The following is a 22,599-nucleotide window of genomic DNA, read 5'->3' on the forward strand; positions in this document are numbered from 1 at the left end:
ACATGGGATTAGACAGTTCGGGATGTTCCAACAAAAATCGTAGAAAATTAATAGGAAACGGTTAGATATACATTTGAAGCTCGAACACCCCTAATCCAACAGAAACAGTATCCTCAACATAATAATGATCAAAAGCTACAGTATTCACTTCAAGCAAACAGAAACACTTCACTTCAAGCAAATAGGAACACTCGTATCAGACATGAGATATCAAGAGGAAGGTCGGAAAGCCATAGATTACCAATAAGATTAAAATAATCGCTAACGTAAATGTTCTTCTATTCAGATTCTACCTTCCTCTTTGTAGTCTGATGCACTAAGTTCTTGCTATGCGTGGGATCCAGGGAAAGACCGAACCACAAGAATTTATTGTACGCAGTTGCAAGACGATGTTTCCACGACTCAACCCGTAACGTCCTGGTCGTACTTTCTATGTTTTTACATATGTAATTTACGGTTGACACTTGACAGGAAGATGCGAAGCGTTTGTTACAACCCTCTTTCAGCCCTCGATCGGGCATACTGTTCTATAACTTTGTTTCCAACTAAATTCCAGCGTTTTTCTTCCATATACCAATCCATCGTAGATATCATCAATCACGTTATAAAGTGCATAACCAAGACAATATGTTCTCAATCAATGGATACTCACCATCCCAAAGATAAAGAGTTCCGATAATCAACATCAGCAACACCACCAGAACATAGATATTAAAGACAAAATTTACATGAACAAACGTGAAGAAAGGTATACATCCACACCGATATTACACTCATTCTAGAAAGATGTTTATTTCTGCTCACAGTGGCAAAACGAACTGCTAATGTTAGGTTAGATCTGTACAAAGTTTTATCTCCTCTAGACCACCTAGCTCAAATTCTCTAATACAAAAACTTATAGAGAATAAGCTGGCTGTTGGTGTGGGAGGGGGCAACTATAAATGCCCAACAGCAAGAAAAACAAATTACACAAGTTTTCCGAACTTAACAACTCTGTCTTATTGTCTTTCGTCAGATCAAATAAGAACTCCAGAGAACTAGCAAGAGAACTCTCGAAAATATGACAATTAACATTTCAACTCTGCCAACTAGTGACGATACGCCCTCTATTTACGTTGTTGCTTGTAGCATCTTTTAACCAGGCAATGTTTTAGACCCCAAGTTCAGAGTCCAAATCCATAAGCGCAAGGTCATCCAAACTGAAGTTGAGATCTTCTTCACGGCCTGGTTTCAGAAAATCAAATCCATAATCAACTGCTATAGGTGCCTGCTGCTCCATTTGCTGCGTACCTCCCAACAGTTTAAGGTCCGCATTCTGGTGCTGAAATGACGAATTTGAGAGCTGATTGTTGTTATAGGCATCATATTGCTCTTTTTGACCGGCAATTGAACCAAAGTCTTGCATAAAAGCTGGAGCACCCGCAGGAATAGAATCTAACATGCCCAGTAGCTCTTCTACATCAAACAACTCATCCCAATTAAGGTTGTCCAGATAATCCCGTCCAGACTTGAGCATATCTTGATTGATACTTTCTATACTTCTAGGCTCTTCCTTAGCTTCAACAACACCCATCTTGCTCTTGGCTTCATGTTTCTCTGAAGTCAATGGTGTGGAAACTTCATGGATGGCTGTTGTCACGCCATCAATTCTTGATTCACCTTCTCCATCTTCGAATTTTATCTCAGAGATACCTTTCTGTTCAGCAGCAGGACACACCTCAGAGAGACTAGAACCGGCCGTGGAGTCGGATGCAGATGTAGTTGCCCAAGAAGAATCATCCTTGGAAGACTCCTTTGACGAAGGGTAGTTGGGAAGATTAAGCCTTGCGGAAGGACCATACATAGCTCTAGCAGCTTCATCATAGGCAAGAGCAGCTTCAATTGCTGTGCCAAAAGTACCCAACCAGAGCCTACTGCCTCTATTGGGTTCCCTGATCTCAGCAACCCATTTTCCCCATGTCCTTTGCCTAACACCTCTGTAATTACAACGCGAATTTTCAGGTCCTCCTTTACCCTTCATACACCCCTTCTTTGAACCTTTAGCAGGAACTTTACGCACTGTCTTCCCTTCATCATCAACACAGTCTAGTTTCTGGTTATATTCTTTCCACTTAGCTAGCGTCTCTTCCACATTCTTTGTTCCATCCCTTCTACTCCTTGATTTCCTCTTTCGAGAACAATCCAGGGGCAAAGAAGTCATTTTAGGAGCCTGATCCAGAATAGCCATCTTTTGATTTCTGTAAGCAACAAAAACCACCGTTAGATACAATTGTTCACAAAATAAGCAACTCTGCATCCCAACTAAGCCTTAAAGCTTTAACAAAAAACATGCAGGAAAAACAATTCTACCAACAATTGATATATCCACCGGTTTTTATTTATTTATTTATTTATCTATTTTGCAAACCCTACTTCTCTAGGTTTTACATCTATTAGGAGTACAATCCAAGAAAAACCCTACTATACCCTTAAAACAATTTAAGGGTGAAAACCAAAATCAGGAAATAATGAACCACATGATTTCACTTATAGCACATTTCAACAAACAGAGGAGAGACCTAACTTCCTCTTAATACCCAGAAGTGTGAATCATAGCTACTTTCGGCTCGAATTACATATACATATAGAAAAAAATGGCAAAAAAGAAGACCAATGTAACCGAGAAAAGGAGCAAGAAGTAAAATTCCATCTAACCAAACTAATCAAATATTAAGAAACAATATTGAAACCAAAAAGCCCAAGAAATAAACCAATATTGAAAGCGTAATTCCAACAACATCTAAGTGAATAAAAAGGAATGAGATTAAAATACCTCTCAGAATAATCAGAAGGCATGCACCAACAATAGCCCTTTTTAAAGAACCTCTACAATCAAGAATCGCGCTTGTTTCACGAAAACCTAGCTTTGTTCTTCTTTGTATTTTCTTCTTCTTGGTCTCTGGTTTATCAAATAGCTCTGTTCGTTGAGTTTGGTTTTTGGAGTGTGGTTTATCTGAAAATCTTTTGTACACGATGAGAATCAGAAATCCATTAGTAACATAGCTAAATGCCTATTTATAGCCTTCTCCAGATATTTCTAGTACTTCATGATATTTCCATCTTTTTTATTTAATTCCTCTATATGGTGACGTGGCAATCGTTAAGTCGAGTCGTGGATTTTGAGATACCGCATGATTCAGCACGTGTCACCTGAAGCTTCGGGAACCACTCGTTTAACTTTTTCTTTGTGCCATTAGATTTCCGATTTTGACCTCTGAAGGTTTCTATTTGACCTCAATCTTTTAGCTTAATTTCTATTATGCCCTTAGTTCGCGATAGGTCTAAATCCTTCGCCAGTCTTGTATTAGCTGCCTAAAACTGTAATTCCAACTACCAAACTAACAGGAGCCAGCAGTTTTGCAAGTTGCAAGTGGATACTTTTGACATTGATAATCACATGGATAATGAAGTGTTATTATTCCACTTGGTTCAATAAAACATTACTAAAACCAAGTTGGGGATAGACTGTCCAAAGTAAACATCTCGAAACGGCCCTACCCAAGAGGAGCCCTTAAATGGAAAGACATGTTATTGTAAATAGACGAAAGTCGATCGGAAAAGAGGCAGCAAAAGGAAGTGAAAGAAGATTATTTGGTTCAAATATTACAAACATGTCCCTTAATTACAATGTAGTAGTGGTAATTTAAGGTGTCAATAATGAAAAAAAAGTTAAAAATAATGCTAACCTGAGTATATTCATTATATGAAATATGTGTATGTATTATACGGGCCCCGGGGGGGGGGGGGGGGCGATAATTATCTTCTATGTTTTCAATTTTCTATTTATTTGTTCCAAATATACGCCGCCAAGGGCAAAACACCGCCATCCATTACGCCGCAAGATGAGAGCAGTCAGCTCAGTAGATTCTTTAAGTCTAACGCGTACATCAATGTATTACTTAGAGGACACGTGGCGCACATGCAGAGTTGGAGAGAGTATCTATTGGTCCCCACTTAATCGTTAGCAAGAATCATACCGGTCGCTTCGATCGGCAAGCATGCCTGCGTGGCACTATCACAACCTAGCAATATATTCTGTGATAGTCCATTCGTTTCAATTTAAATGATATAATTTGACTTCGCATAAAGTTTAAGTAAAAGAGAAGTACTTTTGAAATATGTGATCCTAAGGGGCAAAAGTTTTGTGGGGCCATAATATTTGTGTGGCTATAAAAATTTCTCATTAAGGATAAAGTGGGTAAAATTAAAAATTTAAACTTAAATTATTTCTAAATATATAAATATATCATTCTTTTTTAAATAGACTAATAAGAAAAGAGTGTCATTTAAATTGAAATTGAGGGAGTAATTTTTTGCTTAATTGTTTGGCCAAAAAATATATTTTTTGGTCAAAAATATTTTTTTAAAAGTTAAAGTATTTGGCTAAGCGCTGAGAAGAAGAAAAAATATTTTTGAGTAAAAATAGAATCGAGTTTTGAGAAGCATGAAAAAGTAAAAAAAAAAAAATCAAAAATACTTTCTTTTTTTAAAAAATTTTGCTTATGCTTTACTTTGATCGACTTCCATTTATTCTACTTATAAATAAGATTGCGTTTTGTGAATGTACTAATGAGGTACTCTTAGCAAGTTTTGCAAGGGAGTTATGAGATGGTTTAATAGAAGTGGGAGGCCAGAATTTCAGAGATATGAGAGGACATGACCGTAAATGCTCCAAGAAATAAAACTTACCAATACTGAACAAAATGTATTACGTGTAGTATCGATCTCACACAGCAAGCTGCATTTCTTTTGACTAGCGTTATGGACCTCTGTGGACAGATTTGATTATGCAATGTTATAGGAGTAATAATTAATGGATCATAAATACTGATAGCTGTACTTGTCCCTACTCAATAAATTCCGTCACTCCCTTACTTTAAGGAGCATGAATTATCACCACCAAAGGAGTCTCGGGTTCGATTGCTGAACCAAGAGTAGACAATGAGATATGTTTCTTCGAGTACGAATTCATGCTCTCTTTTTCTAACCATCCGATTGCTGAACCACTGACTCAATTAATACGGATCGTTCAGTATGGAGGGTTTTTAGTGGTCATTATAAAAGAACATTATGAATGTGTTTGGTACGAAGAAAAATGTTTTTCAATTTTTTCTTGTCTGGTTAATGCAAGAGTGCAACAACGTCCTTAAAAAGTTTACAAATAACAGAACCAAAGAATAAATCTGCAAAGGAAAGAGAAAAATCAATATTGCACTGACAGATTTCTCCTTCTGGACGAGTACATTTTAAGATTCTTTTTATTGAAGAAATTTGTTATTCATGAGCGCATTTTGCACTAGTAAACAAATCAAAGCAAGTCATGCTGAATTTTTCGTTTACAGTGTCACAATTGAAAGAAATCTCCACGAGAATCTAAGATCTTCTCACTAATCTAATAATTATTTGATTGTTAAATTGATCAAGATTCCTAGGTTGTTCAGTACTCTCGTTACTTGATTAGGTAAAGAGGGGATAAATGAAAAGAAAAAAGTTACTCCTTCCGAGATAGTTTGACTCGGCACAGAGTTTAAGAGAAAAGAGGGAAACTTTTGAAACCTGTGGTCTTAAAAGCTTAAGGGGTAAAAGCTTTGTGGGCCATAACATTGTGTGGTTATAAAAGATTCTCATTAAGGATAAAATAGATAAAGTAAAAAGTTTAAAGTTGAATTATTTCCAATTATAGAAATATGTTATTCTTAACGAAGGGAGTATATGGTTATTGAAATTGGGTCCTCGGATGGGATTAACCAAGTCCAAGAATATTAATTGGGCTACAAATTACAATCAGCCCAAAAGAAGTTAGTTGAAGCCCAGTGCTGAAGCACTCTAATATTAGCCCGTTCCAAAGCAAAAGATTGCAGAAACATGATATTTTTTTGGGGTTGTTTTTAATTTTTGACCTCTGTTTGCCCTATGGGCCGAACTTCAAGATAAAAAATTAAAAGTGTTGACCATGGAAGGTGTGAAACTCATGAAAAATCAAACAATCGAGAATTTGAGTATCGAGGAACTGAGAGAGAAAGAGAAGATATTTCTGTATTGAAATGAAAATGAGTATTCGAAACTTCCAGATGTGGATAGCTTTCTTTAATATACAAAGTAGTTGGGCCAGGTCTTTACTAACTACCAATGATCTACAAACTAATACAAAATTAGACTATACAATTATACAGCTCAATAAAAAATACTTCTCACTTATTGATCTAGTAATAAGAGAATTGAGCCTTTATTATCCAATCCCCCCCCCCCCCTCCTTCCTCGCAAGTTGGAGGGGGGAAGCACCTTCAACTTGGATAGAAAACCATGGTATGTTAATCCAGTAAGAGGCTTGGTCAATATGTCGGCTAACTGATCTGCACTGCTAACAGAAAATAATGCAATAAGACCATCTAAAAGTTTAGCCCGAACAAAATGACAATCAACTTCGACGTGTTTGGTACGCTCATGAAATACAAGGTTACGAGCAATGTGCAAAGCGGACTGATTATCACAAAACACAGAGACATGAGATATACCATCAATACCCAAATCTGCCAGCAGTCTAGTTAACTAAGTTAATTCTGCAACAAGCTTACTCAAAGCCCGATATTCAGCTTTAGCACTACTAAGAGAAACAACATACTGTTTCTTGGACTTCCAGGAAACAAGACTTCCACCAAGAAGCACAAAGAAACCAGTCACAGACTTGCAGGAATCAGGGCAAGCAGCCCAATCACTGTCACAATAACCATGCAAGGCAAAATCTGAAGAGTTATTAAGAAGAATGCCATAATCAGAAGTTCCTTTGAGATAGCGCAAAAGATGCAAAGCAACAGAATTGTGAGGAACCCTGGGAGATTGGAGGAACTAGCTGAGATGCTAGACGGCAAAGCTCAAGTCAGGCCTAGTATGGGTAAGGAAATTAAATTTACCAATAAGGCTTTTGTACAACTCTATATTAGGAAGTAAGTCCCCATCAGCAGCTTTTAGCTTCAAAGTAAGGTCTAGATGAGCAACCACTGGAGATACTTCAGTATATTTGTATTCAGCTAAGAGGTCTAAGATGAATTTTCTCTGATTCAACAACAACCCAGCAGGAGTAGAAGACACTTCAATGCCCATAAAGTAATGCAAACTCCCCAAATCTTTTATCTTAAACTACTCATCAAGATAGGTCTTTAATGCAGAGATCTCGGAAGAATCATTCCCAGTGAGAATGATGACATATACATATACTGCCACAAGAACCATATACCCCCTCCCCCCCCCAGACCTCTTGGTGAATAGACTGTAATCATTGAGAGAATGAATAAATCCTTTTGCACAAAGTGCACTTGAAAGTTTGGCATACCATTGCCTTGAAGCTTGTTTGAGCCATAAAGAGACTTTTGAAGCTTGCAAACAAAAGGCTGGCCAAAATTAGAAGAAGAATCCACAAAGAAACCTTGAGGGAGCTTCATGTACACCTCCTCAGATAAGTCCTCATAAAGGAAGACATTGTTCACATCAAGCTGGAAAAGTGGCCACTGATTGTTGACAGCTCCAGTAATGAGACATTTTACAGTGGTCATCTTGATCATAGGAGAAAAAGTCTTGTTGTAGTCGATCCCAGCAGTTTGAGTGTCACCTCTTACTACTAATCTTGCTTTATACCTCTCTACAGAACCATCAGCTCTAAACTTAATCTTATACGCCCATTTACTCCCAATGGCCTTCTTCCCAATAGGTATAGGAACAACATACCATATATGATTAGCCTCAAGAGCCTCAAATTCCTTCCCCATTGCCTCTTGCCATTCAGGCACCAAAGCAGCTTGAGATTAGGTGTAAGGCTCAGAAAGAATTACTTGTGTCCTAGGTTGGTCAGACAAGGAGCTGGACCCAGGGCCTTGGGGAAAGGAAGTAGAGACAGAAGAACAAATGTAGTCATTGAGATAAGAAGGAGTAACATGGGTTCTGGTTGATTTTCTCAAAGGCACAGAAACAAGATTGGAGAATGTGGGAGCATTACTAAGTGGTGGACTGGTAGGAGAAATTGGATGTTCAGAAGTTATAGGAAAGGGAAATGAAGGAGAGCGAGTGGCAGGAAATTCATCAGAAGAAAGGGTAGAATCAGAAGTTGGAGAAGAAGAAATAGGTAAACCAGAAACAGGAGAAGAAATGGGGGAAAAAACTGAGGAAGAGGAGATAGGAGGAGAAGGATAATAAGAAGAGGGAACAGGACAATCATAAGCAAAAATGGCGGGGGGAGAATAGGAGAAGAAACACCAGAAGACATGATAGCAAAAGGGAATACAGACTCATGAAACAGAACATCCCTAGAGATGAAAAATGTATTGTTTTCAAGATTAATAAGCTTGTAGCCTTTCTTCCCAAAAAGGGTAACCCATAAAGACCGCAGGGATAGACCTGCTAGTAAATTTATCTCTATGAGCAGGAGTCTTAGAAGCATAGCAAAGACAACCAAACACCCTTAAATTGGAATAAGTTGGAACATTGCCAAAAAGTAACTTAAATGAACATTGCCAATATCTAAAAACTCTTATCAACCTTGCAAAAATAACAAGTATTAACTGAACACTTAGGTGTATTACTAGAAAAGAAGCTAAGGATACCTGCAAAATTTGCGGAAGTAGTAAGATGGGAAGCTGAGGAAGATGGCTGATCAGATACATGATGTTGTTTTAGTAATGAGAGCAGCTGGCTACATTGCTCATTTGTCAATCCTGGGATAGCTGAAGCAGTAGAATGCAAGCCTGTAATAACCGGAGCAATGGAAGTTGTTGCCTCAGTAAAAGTCTTAGTCTCAGTCTGAGCAAAATATTTGGGAACCTCCAGTTCTGTAACGACCCGGCCGGTCGTTTTGAGAGTAATAGCCCCGATCCCTTATTAGCTATTTTTCCCAAATCTATTTATGCTATTGTGACTTGCCGGGATGATTGATTTTGAGTTTCGGAGTGTTTTGGGACACTTAGTCTCTAAATGAGAGCTTAAGCCTTAAGATTTGGACCGTAGTCGTAACTATGTAAAGACGACTCCTGAATGGAATTCTGTCAGTTTTGTTAGCTCCGTTAGGTGATATTGGGTTTAGGAGCATGTACGGATTATGTTTTGGAGGTCCGTAGCTCATTTAGGCTTGAATGGCGAAAGTCAAATTTTTGGAGTTTTGGGCCGGCAGTGGAAATTTTGATATCAGGGTCGGAATCCAATTCTGGAAGTTGTAATAGGTCTGTAATATCGAATATGACTTGCGTGCAAAATTTGGGATCAATCGGACGTGGTTTGATAGATTTCGGCATCGGTTGTAGAATTTTAAAGTTTCAAGTTCTTTGAGTTTGAATTGGAAGGTGATTCGTGATTTTAGCTTCTTTTTTTTTATGTGATTTGAGAGCTCGAATAAGTTCGTATGATGTTTTAGGACTTGTTGATATATTTGGTTGAGGTCCCGGGGGCCTCGGGTGAGTTTCGGATGCTTAACGGATCACTTTTGGACTTTGGAAGATAGCAGATTTCTGGTATTCTGTTGCAGGCATTTTCTTCATCGCGTTCGCGAGGGAGTCCTCGCCATTGCGTAAGGTATCTGGGAAGGGCAGCTGAATTACTCTTCACGTCCGCGATGTCGCTCTCGCGTTCGCGAAGGTGTGGAACCTCGAAGCTATGCATTCGAGACATAGTCCTCGCGTTCGCGAAGAAGAACTGGAGGCAGGCGAGATTCCATGCTTCGCGTTCGCGATGGAGATCCCGCATTCGCGAAGGGTCAAGCTGAGTGGTCTTCACATTCGTGACATGTGCATCATGTTCGCGATGGAGGATTTTGGGCCGAAGTAAATTGTACTTCGCGAACGCGAGGGTGTGGCCGCGTTCGCGAAAAAGGACGCGTCTATGCAGTATTAAAGTTCCAAAAAAAAACAGAGGTTATGCCATTTTTATCAAAACCTTAAGTTGGGAACTCGGATTTTGGACGAGGGATTGAGGGATTTTCAGAGATATCGATTGGGTAACGATTCTTAACTCCTTTATGGTTATATTCCACTAATCTATGCTTGATTCATCGTTAAATTTGGATTTGGGGTGAAAATTTGAGAAAAATTCTTAGGCCGAATTTTGGGGTTTTGATCGAGATTTTGGTATCGGATTTGAGCAATTTTGGTACGAGTAAACTCGTGAGTGAATGGGTGTTCGTATTTTGTGACTTTTACCCGATTCCGAGATGTGGGCCTGGGGTGACATTTTGGGCGTTTTTCCTAATTTCACGCTTTAGCTTCGAATTAATTAGCTAAATTAGTTACTTGTAGTTATATTTACATTATGCAATTTATTTGAATAGATTCGGACTATTTGGAGTCGGATACTCGTGGTAAGAACGTGTTATCGAGGTGATTTGAGCGGTTCGAGGTAAGTGGCTTGCCTAACCTTGTGTTGGGGACTTTCCTCTTAGGATGTCTTGATATTATTTGGTGTGTGGGCGCCATGTACGTGAGGTGACGAGTACGTACACGGGCTGTTATTGCAAAAATCCTGTTTATCCTCTTTAAAATCATAAATTTCTTCTCTTATTAAATTGCACTAATATACTTAATTATTTAGTTTAGAGTAGAAAAGCATACTTACGTATTTTAACTGCCTATTTGACATTCTGTGCGCCATGCTTAGTTAAATCCCTATTCACTTACCTGTGTTCAATATAAACTATATAACTCGATGTCATACCTGCCATTTCATCTTGCGTTGCATATTTAAATTGGGACTACGGACGTATTCCGGGAGATCCCCCTGTCTTGCATATTTACTTTGGGACTACGGACGTATTCCGGGAGATCCCCCAGCACTGCATATTTACTTTGGGACTACGGACGTATTCCGAGAAATCCCCCAGCACTGCATATTTACTTTGGAACTACGGACGTATTCCGGGAGATCCCCATGTACTGCATATTTACTTTGGGACTACGGACGTATTCCGGGAGATCCTCCAGCACTGCGTATTTACTTTGGGAATACGGACGTATTCCGGGAGATCTCCGTGTACTACATATCCATTCGGAACTACGGGACGGTATCCCGGGAGATTTCCCACTGTGTTTACCTTGTTTTGAGCCGAGGGCTCCCTTAACTGTTACATTTTCAAGAATTTCTTTAACTATGTTACCGTAAATTTTACTTATATCTTTTACTGTTTAATTTATTATATTTACTCTGGTAGGGCCTTGACCTGACCTCGTCACTACTCGGCCGAGGTTAGGCTTGACACTTACTGGGTACCATTGTGGTGTACCCATGCCTTCCCTGCACATGTTTTTCGTGTGCAGATCCAGGTGCGAGCTATCAGCCTCGGGGTTAGTACGTGTTGCTGATTTTAGGAGACTGCAAGGTACTACTGCTTGCGTCCACAGATCTTCAGAGTCCCCTTCTACCTCGCCTAGAGACTTTTTTTATTATCTTCAGACTTTTATATAAAGCTACATAGATTATAGTAGCTTGTGACTTAGTGATATTCCGGGTCTTGGAAAATTATTTTGTATATGCCGAGCGGTACTACTCTTGGCTATTTATAATATTTTGTTTATGTTTAAAATGTTGTGTTTTCTTTATATTTTTTGCAATATTAGGCTTACCTAGTCGTAAAGACTAGGTGCCATCACGACACATTACGGAGGGATAATTTGGATCGTGACAAGTTGGTATCAAAGCAATGGGTTCATAGGAGTCACGAGTCACAAGCCGGTTTATTAAAGTCTCGCGGATCGGTGCGGAGACATCCGTACTTATCTTCGGGAGGCTATGTAACTGTTAAGAACAATCATATTTCTTTGATTTCCTTGTCGTGCGAGTTATTGACATAAAAAAAATTCTAAGATTCTATTCTATTCTTTCTCACAGATGTTGAGGACCCGTACCGGGAGGACCAACGATCTGGCACCCGAGCCCCCTGTCAGAGCCGCCAGAGGCCGGGGTCGGGGTAGAGAACGACCACGTGGTGCAGCCCGAGCACCTGCGAGAGCTGCATCAGAGGAGCCCTCAGCAGCTCCAGCTGGAAGGCCAGCACTGGAGATCCCTATTGCTACTCCAGCCCTCCAGGAGATTTTAGCTCAGTTCTTGAGCATGTTCAGTACTCTGGCTCAGGCTGGACTATTTCTGATAGCTCCCGCTACATCTCAGGCCAGGGGAGGGGCACAGACTCCCGCATCCCGCACTCCTGAGCAGAGGGTCCGTTGATCAGGCCCCAGAGTATATTCCTATGCCCCCAATGGCTCCGGTGCAGCATGAGATCAGGGTAGCTGCTTCTGAGGCAGAGCAGCTCAGACTTGAGAGGTACAAGAAGTACCACCCACCTACTTTCAGCGGACTAGCTTCAGATGATGCTCTGGGTTTACTTGAGGAGTGTCATCGTATTCTCCGCACTATGGGCATTGTGGAGACGAGTGGGGTTTCTTTCACCGCTTTCCAGTTGAGGGGAGCAGCATATCAGTGTTGGCATGCCTATGATTTGAGTAGTCCGGACAAGGCAGCCTCACTCACTTATACTCAATTTTCAGAGATGTTCTTGCATGAGTATGTTCCTCAGAGCCTCAGGGATGCTTGGCGCGCTGAATTTGATTAGTTGCGTCAGGGTGCTATGATTGTGTCGGAGTATGCAGTCCGTTTCAGTGAGTTAGCTCGCCATACACCGGCTCTGGTTGCTACCGTCAGAGAGAGGGTTCGTTGCTTCATTGAGGGACTCCACACCAGTATTCGGAAAAGTATGGCCAGGGAGTTGGAGATGGACATCACTTATCAGCAGGCAATGAGCATTGCCAGGAGGGTGGATGGCATGTTTGCCCGGGGCAAAGAGGAGAGAGAGGCCAAGAGGTCTCGAGAGACTGGTCATTATTCAGGATCTCGTGCACCAGCAACACGCTATGGTAGGGGTTTTGTGAGTCGCCCTGTTCATTCAGCTCTTCCAGCAGCCAGCGGTGTTCTAGCTCCTCCTAGACCTCAGGAGCCATATTATGCACCGCCAGTATCCAGTATACCTCCTACTCAAGGTGCTATTACCGGCCAGTCCAGCAGGCTAGGTCCGAGTCAGTCTCAGCCGTCGCGCCCTCCGAGAGGTTGTTTTGAGTGTGGTGACACTCATCACCTGGTTAGAGATTGCCCCAGAGCCAGGAGGGGTTCACCTCCACAGACTTATCAGCCTCCACGTTCTCTACGTGCTCCAAGGGTCCTCCGTCCATTCTTCCAACACCAGCTGCCACCCCACCTCCTCATCCAGCTCGAGGTGGATGTCGGGGAGGTCGAGGTCGCCCTGAAGGGGGAGGCCAGACCAGGTACTATACCCTTCTAGCCCGATCAGAGGTCGTTGTTTCAGATTCAGTCATCACAGGTATCATCCCTATCTGTCATAGGGATGCATCGGTATTATTTGACCCAGGCTCTACGTACTCATATGTGTCTTCTTATTTTTCTCCACACTTGGGGATATCTCAGGATTCTTTGAGTTCCCCTGTTTATGTATCTACTCCCGTGGGAGATTCTCTCATTATGGACCGCGTATATCAGTCGTGTTTGATTGCTTTTAGTAGTTTTGAGACCAGAGCCGATTTGTTATTACTCAGTATAGTATATTTTGATGTTATCTTGGGCATGGACTGGTTGTCGCCCCATTATGTTATTCTTGATTGTCACGCTAAGACCGAGGCGCTGGCTATGCCAGGTTTGTCGAGATTAGAGTGGAGAGGTACCTTAGAGTATACTCCCCGCAGGATCATTTCATTTCTTAAGGCTCAGCGAATGGTTGAGAAGGGGTATGATGCGTATTTGGCCTATGTGAGAGATGTCAGTATTGATACCCCTACATTCAAGTCAGTTCCAATAGTGAGGGACTTTCCAGATGTGTTTCCAGCTGATCTTCCGGGTATGCCGCCCGATAGAGATATTGATTTCGGCATTGATTTGTTGTCGGGCACTCAGCCCATTTCTATTCCTCCCTACCGTATGGCTCCTCCTGAGTTGAAGGAGTAGTTGCGAATTGCTTGATAAGGGCTTTATCAGGCCCAGTGTATCACCTTGGGGTGCTCCGGTCTTATTTGTGAAGAAAAGGGATGGTTCTATGCGTATGTGTATTGATTATCGGCAGTTGAACAAGGTTACAGTGAAGAACAGGTATATTTTGCCTCACATTGATGATTTATTTGATCAGTTACAAGGTGCCAGGGTATTTTCCAAGATTGACTTGCATTCTGGCTATCATCAGTTGAAGATTTGGGAGCCGGATATCCCGAAGACTGCTTTCGGGACCCGATATGGTCACTATGAGTTTCTTGTCATGTCATTTGGGCTGACCAATGCCCCAGCAACCTTTATGCATTTGATGCACAGTGTATTCCGACCTTATCTTGATTCCTTCGTCATTATGTTTATTGACGACATCCTAGTATATTTCCGGTATTGGGAAGATAATGAGCAGCACCTGAGGACCGTGCTTCAGACTTTGAGGGAGAAGAGGTTGTATGCAAAATTTTCTAAGTGTGAATTCTGGCTTGATTCAGTGTCATTCTTGGGCCACATAGTGTCTTGTGATGGGATCAAGGTAGATCCGAAGAAGGTGGAGGCAGTGCAGAGTTGTCCTAGACCATCATCAGCTACGGAGATCCGTAGTTTCCTTGGTTTGGCAGGGTATTACCGTCGCTTTGTGGGGGGGTTTCATCCATTGCAGTACCTATGACCAGGCTAACCCAGAAGGGTGCTCCGTTCAGGTGGATCGAGGAGTGTGAGCAGAGCTTTCAGAAGCTCAAGACAGCTTTGACTACAGTCCCAGTATTAGTATTGCATACAGGTTCAGGATCCTACACTGTCTATTGTGATGCCTCGAAGATTGGCCTTGGAGCGATATTGATGCAGGACGATAAGGTGATTTCCTACGCGTCTAGACAGTTGAAGGTTTATGAGAAGAATTATTCGGTTCATGATCTCGAGTTAGCAGCTATTGTTCACGCCCTGAAGATCTGGCATCATTATTTGTACGGTGTTCCCTGTGAGATTTACACTGATCACCGGAGTTTGTAGTACTTGTCCAGGCAGAAGGACCTTAATTTGCGTCAGCAGAGGTGGTTGGAGCTACTTAAAGACTATGATATCACTATATTGTACCACCCGGGGAAGGCCAATGTAGTGGCCGACGCCTTGAGTCACCGGGCAGAGAGTTTGGGGAGTTTGGCATATCTTCCGGCAGCTAAGAGGCCCCTAGCCTTGGATGTTCAGGCCTTAGCCAGCCAGTTGGTGAGATTGGATATTTCAGAGCCTAGTCGGGTATTAGCTTGTGTGGTTACTCAGTCTTCTCTTTATGACCGTATCATGGAGCGCCAGTATGATGATCCTCATCTTCTAGATTTTCAGGATAGAGTTTAGCAAGGTGATGCCATAGATGTGACTATTGGTGATGACGGTGTGATGAGGATGCATGGCCGGATCTGTGTGCCCAATGTAGATGGGCTTCGGGAGTTGATTCTTGAGGAGGCCTATAGCTCGCGGTACTCCATTCATCCGGGTGCCGCGAAGATGTACCAGGACTTGAGGCAACACTACTGGTGGAGGAGGATGAAGAAGGATATAGTTGGGTTTGTGGCCAAGTGTCTCAACTGTCAGCAGGTCAAATATGAGCACCAGAGGCCGGGTGGATTACTTCAGAGGTTAGAGATCCTAGAGTGGAAGTGGGAGCGGATCACCATGAACTTTGTAGTTGGACTTCCACGGACTTTGAGAAGGTTCGATGCTATTTGGGTGATCGTGGATCGGCTGACCAAGTCAGCTCATTTTATTCCAGTGTTGACCACTTATTCTTCTGAGAGGTTGGCTGAGATTTATATCAGAGAGATTTTCCGCCTTCATGGTATTCCAGTATCCATCATTTCAGACAGAGGTACATAGTTCATATCCTGATTTTGGAGAGCCGTACAGTAGGAGTTGGGTACTAGGGTGGAGTTGAGCATGACCTTTCACCCTCAAATAGACGGGCAGTCCGAGCGCACGATTCAGATTCTTGAGGATATGCTCTGTGCCTGTGTGGTGGAGTTCGGAGGGTTATGGGACCAATACTTGCCACTTGCAGAGTTTGCCTACAACAACAGTTACCAGTCCAGCGTTCAGATGGCACCATATGAGGCTTTGTATAGTAGACGGTACCGGTCCCCAGTGGGATGGTTTGAGCCAAGCGAGGCCCGATTGTTGGGTACATATTTGGTCCAGGATGCCCTGGATAAGGTAAAGGTAATTCAGGAGAGACTTCGCACAACCCAGTCCAGGCAGAAGAGTTATGCAGACCGTAAGGTTCGTGATTTGGCATTTATGGTTGGTGAGCGGGTCTTGCTTCGGGTATCGCCTATGAAGGGTGTCATTAGGTTCGGGAAGAAGGGCAAGTTGAGCCCGAGATTCATTGGTCCTTTTGAGATATTGCGGTGTGTTGGGGAGGTTTCTTATGAGCTTGCCTTGCTTCCCAGCCTAGCAGGAGTTCACCCGGTATTCCACGTGTCTATTCTCCGGAAGTATCACGGTGATCCGACTCATGTATTGGATTTCAGCTCAGTCCAGTTGGACAGAGATCTATCTTATGTTGAGGAGCCAGTAGCCATTTTGGACAGGCAGGTCAGAAAGCTCAGGTCAAAGAATATTGCTTCAGTAAAGGTCCAATGGAGGGGTCAGCCGGTCGAGGAGGCAACTTGGGAGACCAAGCAGGATATGTGTAGCCAGTACCCTCATCTTTTCACAGTTTCAGGTATGTCTTTATACTCGTTCGAGGACGAACGATTGTTTTAAGAGGGGGAGGATGTAACGACCCGGCCGGTCATTTTGATAGTAATAGCCCTGATCCCCTATTAACTGTTTTCCCCAAATCTATTTCTGCTATTGTGACTTGCCGGGATGATTGGTTTTGAGTTTCATAGTATTTTGGGACACTTATTCCCTAAATGAGAGCTTAAGCCTTAGGATTTGGATCGTAGTTGGAACTATATGAAGACGACTCCGAAATAGAATTCCATCACTTCTGTTAGCTCCGTTAGGTAATTTTGGGTTTAGGAGCGTGTCCGGATTGTGTTTTGGAGGTCCGTAGCTCATTTAGGCTTGAAATGACGAAAGTCGAATTTTTGAAATTTTGGGCCGGTAGTGAAAATTTTGAAATCGGGGTCGGAATCCGATTCCGGAAGTTGAAATAGGTCTGTAATATCGAATATGACTTGCGTGCAAAATTTGGGGTCAATCGGACGTGGTTTGATGGGTTTCGGCATCGGTTGTAGAATTTTGAAGTTTCAAGTTCTTTAAGTTTGAATTGGAAGGTGATTCGTGATTTTAGCTCCTTTTTATGTGATTTGAGAGCTCGACTAAGTTCGTATGGTGTTTTATGACTTGTTGGTATATTTGGTTGAGGTCCCGGGGGCCTCAGGTGAATTTCGGATGCTTAACGGATCACTTTTGGACTTTGGAAGATAGCAGATTTCTAGTATTCTATTGCAGGCATTTTCTTCATTGCGTTCGCGTAAGGTATCTGGGAAGGGCAGCTGAATTACTCTTCGCGTCCGCGATGTCGCTCTCGCATTCACGAAGGTGTGGAACCTCTAAGCAACGCGTTCGCGAAGAAGAACTGGAGGCAGGCGAGATTTCGTGCTTCGCGTTCGCGATGGAGATCCCGCGTTCGCGAAGGGTCAAACTGAGTGGTCTTCACGTTCGCGACATGTGTATAGCGTTCGCAATGGAGGATTTTGGGCCGAAGTAAATTGTACTTCGCGAACGCGAGGGTGTAGCCGCGTTCGCGAAGAAGGGCGCGTCTGGGCAGTATTAAAGTTCCAAAAATACAGAGGTTATGCCATTTTTAACAAAACCTTAAGTTGGGAACTCGGATTTTGGACGAGGGATTGAGGGATTTTCAAAGATATCGATTGGGTAACGATTCTTAACTCCTTTATGGTTATATTTCACTAATCTATGCTTGAATTCATTGTTAAATTTCGGATTTGGGGTGAAAAATTGAGAAATATTCTTAGGCCGAATTGTGGGGTTTTGATAGAGATTTTGGTATCGGATTTGAGCAATTTTGGTACGAGTAAACTCGTGAGTGAATGGGTGTTCGTATTTTGTGACTTTTACCCGATTTCGAGATGTGGGCCAGGGGTATTTTTTGGGTATTTTTTCTAATTTCACGCTTTAACTTCGAATTAATTAGCTAAATTAATTACTTGTAGTTATATTTACATTATGCAATTTATTTGAATAGATTCGGGCCATTTGGAGTCGGATACTCGTGGTAAGAACGTGTTATCGAGGTAATTTGAGTGGTTCGAGGTAAATGGCTTGCCTAACCTTGTGTTGGGGACTTTCCCCTTAGGATGTCTTGATATTATTTGGTGTATGGGCGCCATGTACGTGAGGTGATGAGTACGTACACAGGCTGTTATTGCAAAAATCCTGTTTATCCTTTTTAAAATCATAAATTGCTTCTTTTATTAAATTGCACTAATATGCTTAATTGTTTAGTTTAGAGTAGAAAAGCATGCTTACGTATTTTAACTGCTATTTGACATTCTGTGCGCCATGCTTAGTTAAATCCCTATTCCCTTACCTGTGTTCAATATAAACTGTATAACTCGATGCCATACCTGCCATTTTATCTGCGTTGCATATTTAAATTGGGACTACAGACGTATTCCGGGAGATCCCTCCTCCCCCCTCCCGTCTTGCATATTTACTTTGGGACTACGGACGTATTCCGGGAGATCCCCCAGTACTGCATATTTACTTTGGGACTACGGACGTATTTCGGGAGATCCCTCAGCACTACATATTTACTTTGGGACTATGGACGTATTCCGGGAGATCCCCTTGTACTGCATATTCATTCGGAACTACGGGACGGTATCGCGGGAGATTTTCCATTGTGTTTACCTTGTTTTGAGCCGAGTGCTCCCTTAACTATTAAATTTTCGAGAATTTCTTTAACTATGTTACCGTAAATTTTACTTATATCTTTTATTGTTTAATTTATTATATTTACTCCGGTAGGGCCTTGACCTGACCTCGTCACTACTCGACCGAGGTTAGGCTTGGCACTTACTGGGTACCATTGTGGTGTACTCATGCCCTTCCCTGCACATATTTTTCGTGTGCAGATCCATGTGCGAGCTATCAGCCTCGGGGTTAGTACGTGCTGCTGATTTTAGGAGACTTCAAGGTACTACTGCTTGGGTCCGCAGATCTTCGGAGTCCCCTTCTACTCCCTCGCCTAGAGACTTTCTTTATTATCTTCAGACTTTTGTATAGAGTTACATAGATTATAGCAGTTTGTGACTTAGTGATATTCCGGGTCTTGGGAAATTATTTTATATATGCCGAGCGGTACTACTCTTGGCTATTTATAATATGTTGTTTATCTTTAAAATGTTATATTTTCTTTATATTTTTCGTAATATTAGGCTTACCTAGTCGTAAAGACTAGGTGCCATCACGACACCTTACGGAGGGATAATTTGGGTCGTGACAAGTTCAGTCTGAACATTGGTTGTAGTCCTTCTATTGTTCTTGGTAAACTTGAAGTTCGGAGGGAACCCATGCTTTCTATAACATTTCTCCATTATATGCCCAAGCTTGTTTCAATAGCTACACACTACATTGGATCTCCTGGGATCAAAACTTGTTTTGGGAGGAAAAGATCTTTGAGAACCCACTGAGAAAGAAGCTGCGTTGAGATGAACTGATAAGGAGGAGGTTGAATTTCTCTTTGGCGCTCATCAGTAACTAAGAGAAAATATGCCTTGTTAATATTAGGGAAATGATTCATCATCAGAAGATTACTCCTAGCATTCGCATAACTCTCGTTCAAACCCATCAGGAAATGATACAACTTCTGATCCTCCTCATGCTTCTGAATATCCAATCTACCACCTCCACAAGTACAATGAAAATCAGAATGAACAGTTAAAGTGCTAAGTTCATCCCAAACACTTTTCTTTCTCGCATTATACTTAGGAATATTCATGTTGCCCTGAGATATTAAAGAAAGTTCCCTCTTAACTTGATAAATCCTAATCCCACTAGGATGTCCATACCTATCTTCAAACTCTATCCAGATATCTTTAGCGAGTTGACAGTATAGAACACTTTTCGAATTACGGGGGTTAGGAGATTATGAATCCAGGAAATCACCATGTTGTTACACATATCCCACTGATGAGAATGAGGTGAGTTTGGAGGTGGCTTCTTATAATCTGGTTGAATGAAACACAATTTGTTCTTCACAGAAAGAGCAATTAACATGCTTCGTCGCCAGTCACTATACCATGTCCCATCAAAGATATTGCTTACTAGTGAAAGTCCCAAATTATCTGAGAGATGAATATATAGGGGATGATTATGATCAATTATGTTACCAGACGAATCATCACAACTAGGAAGATCAGAACTAGTAGAAGAAGACTTCTCAGAACCCATAGCAAAATATGATCCTAGGGTTTACTCAAAATTAGATTTTTGTTGTGATTGTGACAAAATAAAGGGATTCAACAACCAAATTCAAACAGTAGAATAAGGCAAAAACACAATACAATGGAAATCTAAGAGAAAAGGGAAGAAATCACCGGTAGAAACTAGAAAATCGTCAAAATTCCGGCAAACTGAAAACCTCACTCTCTTCATCTCTGATGGAGAACAATGAGATGCCCATGAATTTGAAGAATCCTCATCGAATTACCTAGACGAACCGCTCTGATACCATGTAAAACTCATGGAAAATCAAACAATCGAGAATTTGAGTATCGAGGAAATGAGAGAGAAAGAGAGAAGATATTTCTGTATTCAAATGAAAATGAGCATCCGAAGCTTCCAGATGTGAATATCTTTCTTTTATATACAAAGTCGTTGGGCCGGGTCTTTACTAATTACCAATGGGCTACATACTAATACAAAATTGGACTATACAACTATACAGCTCAATAATAAATACTTCAGACTTATTGATCTAGTAATAAGAGAATTGGGCCTTTATTATCCAACAGGAGGGGCAAAACTTGTTAAAGTTGAAGTTCTACCCATGAGACAAGCGATGACAAAAATTCAAGACCATCCACTTTGAGGGCTATTTGCGTATTTTACCCGTTCCAGAGGACGTCCTCCGCACAGATATTCATTTCTTCATTTGGTTATTTTGCTTCATGGGCTAGAGCCTAGAGCTATATGATTCATATTGACTCATATATTACTTTGTTGAAGTTTAGCCTTGTTTTCTTGTGCGGCTTAATTTTAGTTAATAATTTTATAATCTGTTGCGACAAATGGTGAGTGATAATTTGTATGAGCAAATCGATAGTAAAGAGTTGCTATAACCCAACACGATTATTAAATAAATTATATACCGCTAGTTGACAATTTTTTATTTGGAAGAGGCGTGAGAAAGAGCTAGAGGGGAAAATAAAATGGAGAACATTGGAGTATAAAATCAAGGAGACAATAAACCCTTAAGTTGCTATGTTTTTAAAAATCTTGATATATTAGGTAATTAGGTGTAAATGTCCCTAATAGCAGGGTTGAGATCCCCTCCAGTAAACTTTTGTCCAGTATTTCTCAATAGGGCTTTAGATGGTTGCCACGTGTACTAAGAAATTTTCATGGTGTTGATTAATTCAACTTACTCAAGAACTAACTAGGGTATAAGACCTACCATCCCTTGCATCATTACCGTTGTATGTCCCCAGCTTCTTCTTTTCATTCCATTACGGGTACGCATCAAATTAAACTCACTATCGCATAAGAATATACTAATAAGAAATGGGTTTATACACCGTGCTTATAACCTAATCTCTAAGGTATCGGATATCAACTTGTATCATCATATAGTCACTCTAGAATCAATTTATTGCGTTTTCAATGGCTTTCACTCACTATATATACTTCCAGCTATGGTCACAACAGAGAACAAACCATACTTACCGAATACTCGTCGTTGAATAAATTAATTAGTTGCAGAATTCTGATTTGCCACTTGCACTTGTGAATTTATATTATAGGTAGAAAGATATTAATTACTTACAATTTAGTAATTCATTTCTCTAAGTTTAGGACAGAGGGAGAACTACTGGGTGTGTCATTTTAGTTTTAGCAACTTTGCTAAGATATGATACTAGCTTCTTAATAACGGGAATGAAAGGACGAAGCCGGGGGACATGCAATGGTAACGATGACAGGGATGTTGTCTAGTTAACCCACGTTTATACCCTAGTTAGTCATTGAGTAAGTTAAATAAATCAGCACCATTTAAATTTCTTAGTACATGTGGCAATCATCTAAAGCCCTATTGAGAAAAACTGGACAAAAGTTTACTGGAGGGGATCTCAACCCCTAATAGCAGCAATTAGGCTCCCATAATCGCATAGCTAGGTAAATTTTCCTTACTGTTACTACCTCGTTGTGGTGCTTTTTTTTCCAGACCAGTTTGTTATCTTTACTTTAGTGTTTGGTTTCAGGAGAGGCAGAGCGCTAAGCAATTCTTGCAGTTTAGAACTATTCAATTCTCTTGTAAGGATTTACATATTCTTTCTCGGTTTGCAAATATTGCAATTTTCT

The 22,599-nt window shown here is 41.2% G+C and overlaps 2 protein-coding genes across 2 annotated transcripts; both read right to left on the reverse strand.

Moving 5' to 3' along the window:
• Window positions 1-705: 705 nt before the first annotated feature.
• LOC104106089 (dehydration-responsive element-binding protein 2C-like) lies at window positions 706-3,029 on the reverse strand. Its single transcript, XM_009614568.4, has 2 exons — window positions 2,813-3,029; window positions 706-2,237 (listed from the first exon to the last, which is right to left on the reverse strand). The coding sequence occupies exons 1-2, from the start codon at window positions 2,833-2,835 to the stop codon at window positions 1,151-1,153; spliced, it is 1,110 nt and encodes a 369-aa protein (XP_009612863.1). The 5' UTR covers window positions 2,836-3,029; the 3' UTR covers window positions 706-1,150.
• Window positions 3,030-19,648: 16,619 nt separating this feature from the next.
• Window positions 19,649-20,472, reverse strand: LOC117276323 (uncharacterized). Its single transcript, XM_070198553.1, has 2 exons — window positions 20,199-20,472; window positions 19,649-20,115 (listed from the first exon to the last, which is right to left on the reverse strand). The coding sequence occupies exons 1-2, from the start codon at window positions 20,470-20,472 to the stop codon at window positions 19,649-19,651; spliced, it is 741 nt and encodes a 246-aa protein (XP_070054654.1).
• Between the last annotated feature and the right edge of the window lie 2,127 nt (window positions 20,473-22,599).

Source organism: Nicotiana tomentosiformis, chromosome 3, assembly GCF_000390325.3.
Source record: "Nicotiana tomentosiformis chromosome 3, ASM39032v3, whole genome shotgun sequence".
In the NCBI taxonomy this organism is placed as follows: Eukaryota; Viridiplantae; Streptophyta; class Magnoliopsida; order Solanales; family Solanaceae; genus Nicotiana; species Nicotiana tomentosiformis.

Coding starts and splice junctions, on each gene's coding strand:
- LOC104106089 (XM_009614568.4), bottom strand. CDS start 2,835: ATGCCTTCTGATTATTCTGAGAG. Junction 2,238..2,812: donor CCTTCTGATTATTCTGAGAG/GTATTTTAATCT, acceptor TGTTGCTTACAG/AAATCAAAAGATGGCTATTC.
- LOC117276323 (XM_070198553.1), bottom strand. CDS start 20,472: ATGGGTTCTGAGAAGTCTTCTTCTACTAGTTCTGATCTTCCTAGTTGT. Junction 20,116..20,198: donor TTCTCATCAGTGGGATATGT/GTAACAACATGG, acceptor AACTCGCTAAAG/ATATCTGGATAGAGTTTGAA.